General features: G+C 40.7%; 1 protein-coding gene across 1 annotated transcript in view; it reads right to left on the bottom strand.

Annotated features, from left to right (window-relative positions):
* Positions 1-2,097: 2,097 nt before the first annotated feature.
* ltbp1 (latent transforming growth factor beta binding protein 1) overlaps positions 2,098-5,142 on the bottom strand; it is a gene marked incomplete at its 3' end in the record, with an annotated part of 108,552 nt that continues 105,507 nt past the window's right edge. Inside the window, 2 exon segments of the mRNA XM_080532233.1 lie at positions 2,098-2,282; positions 3,673-3,822. Coding sequence (XP_080388359.1) covers positions 2,098-2,282; positions 3,673-3,822 — 335 coding nt within the window.

The raw sequence follows: 5,142 nt of genomic DNA, 5'->3' as shown, positions 1-5,142 counted from the left end.
AGTACACACAAGGACAGCTAAATCAACGGAATAGTCTTAAAAGTACACACAAGGACAGCTAAATCAATGGAATAGTCTTAAAAGTACACACAGCTAAATCAAGGCGTTTCAAATATTTGTATTTTGCTCAGGTCTGCCGGACACATATCCCAAAGATTAACTAAGAACATCCTTAGACAAGGATTTTTCTACAGTGTGTCAGACGGGGGAGGTGTGCAGTGCAGTCTCAATGGAAAAACAGACAAGAGGGGACACTGGAAAAAGTGGGGCAGTGTGTGTCTGTGTGTGTGGGGAGGGTTGACAGGCATGCGCTGACATCATCAAGATTTGTGAGTAACAAGAATGCAGCAGCAGCATCGAGGTCATCGGTAGTTGAGGCCACTCATGCGCTCCGCTGCCTTCTCTCTCCAACGCCGCTTCTCATCCAATTATAGAAGACGACACATTGTTGGGACAATACAGTCTGTCATGATCAATGTACCAACACGCACGTGACATGAAACCCTCATTAAGACAGCTTGTTGACAGAACAAATTAATCTTTGGCATTGTAACAAAATGGTACTGCTACGTGTTGTTTTTAATCATGTAAAAGACGGTACTGATGAACAACACGTCACCTTGGAAACCAGGACATGTTGTGCTGATCTGTCAGAGTGAAACGCAGTCCGACCCTGACCTAAACCGTACACTGCGTCTATAGACGTCACATTTCTGTGTCATATGTGAATAATGGTCATTTATAAAGCATTATTCAACATGTGTTGGAACAGTAGAATGTCTTGAAAGTCAGGTTAGCCAGCGAAAGAACCACTGTCACTGAAAAAAACTTTGAATTTGATACTGTAATATATTTGTGTACATATTCAATGTTGTGCTCATAATCAAGAATAAGGGCCATCACAGACCAGCCAGTATAAATATCACAATTTGTGATTTATTACCAGGGGTTTAATATACATTGTAATATGAATATTCATACAAGAGCTATTTTTCATGTACAAATTACAAATACATAAACTGGTTTCTCAACTCTTCTGTTTAAATGTACAAAATCTCTCCCACGGCTGTCCCATAGCAGCGTTGCAACCTGGCAAGACTTTTAAACATTGCAGTAAAATGCAGAAAATAGGTTTCATTAAAAGTATGAAAAGAAAATAAAGCAAAACTTCATTTAATTTTTGTTCAAAGAAATAAACAATATTTCAAGATAAACTAAAAGGGTAAGGGAATATGACTGCTCCACAGGGCAGGCAAGAGAAGAAGAAGAAGAAATCCTGTTAATTGTCCAATGTCCCAGACACAAAGAAGTCGTTTCGTGTTTGCATTAGGGGTGGGCATCGACGATCGATAATTGATCGATAAGGATCTTGGTCGATCACAAAATAAAACATTTGATGATCGACCAAATGTTTTATTTTGTGATCGACCAAGATCCTTATCGATCAATTATCGATCGTCGATGCCCACCCCTAGTTTGCATTAATACAAAACAATGCCTAGAAAAAAGCTTATTCCAAAGAATTTACATGAACAACATTCTAGTTCAGTAATGCATACTGCATGTTTGTGTGAAGCCACGGAGAAGATATCACATCCCGTCCATGGCCGGGCAGTCCTCTAGAGCAACCATGGAGGGAGGAGGGAGGAAGAGGGGAAGGATGAGGAGGAGGGCTGGGAGGAAGAGGGGGAACGATGGGAAATAGGATGTCTGTCTGGCCTCTTCACGTAATTAAATATCCACACACAAGGCGTTTTTGACTGGGTAGAACATAAAACATTATCCCCCAGCAAGAGTTCATAGGGTTTGTCGTAGTCTCAGGAGAGCCAGATGCTCTTCTAACACGCTTAAACTCCTTCTAATAAAAAAGAAACAAACGTAGAACAACGGACAAAACAAACATACATTTTATACAATGCTGTGTTTCCTTCGCCCCACACAGGCACCACATAGTAGGTTAAATTGGATCTTCATCTCAAGTAAATTACTTTTTGTTGTTTTGTTTAGTGTTTTTTTTATACAGTGCAGAGTATATGGGCTTTGATTAAATAAGTGTGTTTTTTAGTGTTGGTGTCTCCCCCTAGTGGCCGTCCAGGCTCACTCCCTCTCTCTCCCCCGGAGTCTGCGGGGTGCCTCCTGATCTGCTGACACGCAGTAATTGGGCCGCTCGGACGGAGAGAATCCCGGCAGACACACACACGTGTAGGATCCTAGCGTGTTGATGCACTTGGCGTTCTTGCACAAGGACATCCGCCTGTTGAGCTCGGAGCATTCGTTCACATCTAAGAGAGGAGGAGGAGGGCCAGGTCAGCAACAACGTCTCCACCGCTACACTGCAGCACAGTTAACACTGGGGACAGACTAGAGCTTCTGTTTAGACTTTTTAACACTGTCATGTGTGATCATACGTGTACGAGTGTATTACATGACTGAATAATAATAATAATAATAATAATAATAATGCATTTTATTTGTATTGCACTTTTCATTCAAAAGAATCTCAGAGTGCTACAGAGTAAAAAAAAGAAAAAAAAGAAAAAAAGAAAGCCTAACAACATAATAAGTTAAAACCAAAAACAACCTAAAAACATAGTAAAAAACACAAGAATGAACATATGAATATATGAACATATGAATGTATTAACATATGAATGTATGGCTGAGATCCAATGCAAAAACAGGTACTGTCCACGCAATAAGTAGAATCCTACGGTGTAGAATAAAACGAACAATTCTGAGGTACGTTTCTCAAGATAGTGACATGATCGATAGTTTACTAGAACACAGGTGACTCATAATCTGTGATCATCATGTTTTAATATTTACAAGGTCATTTTACAGTCAGTCAACGTATATACATACTGTATACAGTTACTGTGAGTAGGGATGACCTCTAGCATCAAGGTCAAATTAATGTGCAGACAGACAGCAAACTGTCACAACGCCTCATCGTGGTGCACATTCCTTCTTGAAGCTTAACACAACAGGTTTAAAGTTAAATTATGGAAGATTGTGCCTCTGGGGGTGCTCTTGAGCCAAACAGGGTCACATAAATAGTCTGAAATAATGCACAGAAATGATCTCATTGGTCAAATAAGGTCACACCTCCCAATGCCCATGTAGGTTTGTTTATTTTGCCAAGGATTTGGGGGTTTAATGTGGCAAATATGTTTGATTCATATTATATGACAGGAGTATGATAAGCATACAGTACACTCTACACTCAGCCATTCCCTCAGGAAGGCCTACGGAACCCTGGGCCTCACAGGAGCAAACAGGAGGAGATCCATCAACACCAACGTGGAGAGCAGAGAGATGGCTCTGGCTGAAAAGGGGTGGCCAGTGGGATCAGTAGTTAGCCACTTGGACACAAGACACAACCTCGGTCGGGTCGCCTGGATAAGGGTGTCTGTTGCGAGACCCGAAACACCCTGTGACTCCAGGATACAACTGATCCTGACACACTGATGATGTGTCCAATTGTGTGCATCAGAAGATGTATGTAAACTGAAACAGAGATTAGGTTTGCAAGAGGCTTAGCCTATTGATGGCATTTGTGTTTGAAATGAAGGAGTGTTACGGCCGTAGTGTGGTGGTGATGGTGGTGCGTGAGTGTGAGTGTGTGTGTGTGTGTGTGTGTGTGTGTGTGTGTGTGTGTGTCCGGTCTCTTACCCACACAGGCCATGCGGGCCATGTCCAGGGTGTAGCCGTCAAAGCAGTCACAGGTGTAACCCTCCTGCACCCGCACACACCGGCCGTTCTCACAACCGTTCAGTATCCCACACTCCTCTGCTCTCAGGCCCTCGAACGCCTCATATGGATCTGCTGGGTCTGCAGGATAGAGGAGGGGGCAGGGGGGGGAGGGTGGTTGACAGAGAGAGTTAAGCCCACATCAGAAGCTGATTTATTGAAAATCTTTTTTGTTTTTGTTTAAACACTGAAGGATAAAGGTACTACATCTCATTATAACCGGCACAGCATTTTTTGCACCACCTGATTTGAACTTCCTTGAATGTATCATACCTGAACTATATTATTGCACACTGTATGATATTGCATCTCATGTCATTGGAATCTGCACAGCTGTACTGTTCTACCTCATCCTATCGCTGCTATAATTTATTGTTGATTTTGTTGTTTTTAAATCCTGCTTGTTTTATTTTATTATTGATTTTGTATTCTGCTGCAATACCAATGTCGAATTAACCGTAACCCAAGATTTTGAACCCCATTTTACTCTGTGTACCCGTATATTGATGTAATGAAAACAATTCAGATTCAGATTCAGATTCTGAATTTGTCCCTGGAATTAGAGTTAATGTTTGTTTGTGTAGTTATTCAGATGGCCACAGGATGGCAGCAAAGACCTATTATTGAGCACATTGACAACCAGCCTAAAAATTCCTCTCTTATTTATTCTTCCTATAAATCTCAATGTATTAGATGTGTTATATCAATTTAGTTTGATAGTTTGATAGTTTTAGTAATCCAGTGCCACTCCATGGGCATTTAAAAAAAAAACTGACATTGCATTAGCATAAAAAAATGTTATTGTATCGTTGTATATCCATCATAACAGAAAATAATTGAGTTTGGTCCAGCAAAATCCGTTGTATAAAAGGGTAACCCTTTACATTAAGGTCACAAGTGTTTCTAAATGGTTTAGACTGATTGATATTCACTTGGAGCTTGCAAAAATTAAACCAGTTATTAATGCTTTATAAATGCACTTCAAAAACTAACCCTCATATGAAATAATGCAGTATGTGAAACATTCTAGTGTTTTGGTCCGCATGTCGGCATCCAATTTAATGTTCTGACTTTTCTTTTGAAAAATTTGAATATATTTCTGCATTGTTGAAAATCAATGACACATCGCTAGTCAACTAAAGCCTGGTACACACATAAAGATAATCTGGCAGATTTTGGCCCGATTTCCCCCCTTCCGACCAAGGACAGCAAACGCTGAGAGTCAATTTCTCCCGACAGCTCGGAAAATGGTCGGGGCAGACCATCGTAAATATTAAACGTGTTCAATATTTACAATCAAAAAGTCCTCTTGTGTGTGGGCGAAACTGACAACTCGCAAGTCCGATTGTGATGTGGAATGGAATGTAGGCAACCAAGAAGCGAGTTGACTGA

The sequence above is a fragment of the Nansenia antarctica genome (genome assembly GCF_963989245.1).
Source record: "Nansenia antarctica genome assembly, chromosome: 1".
Classification (NCBI taxonomy): domain Eukaryota; kingdom Metazoa; phylum Chordata; class Actinopteri; order Argentiniformes; family Microstomatidae; genus Nansenia; species Nansenia antarctica.
The sequence above is the reverse complement of the archived record's forward strand: the minus strand, read 5'-3'. Positions and strand labels throughout refer to the sequence as shown.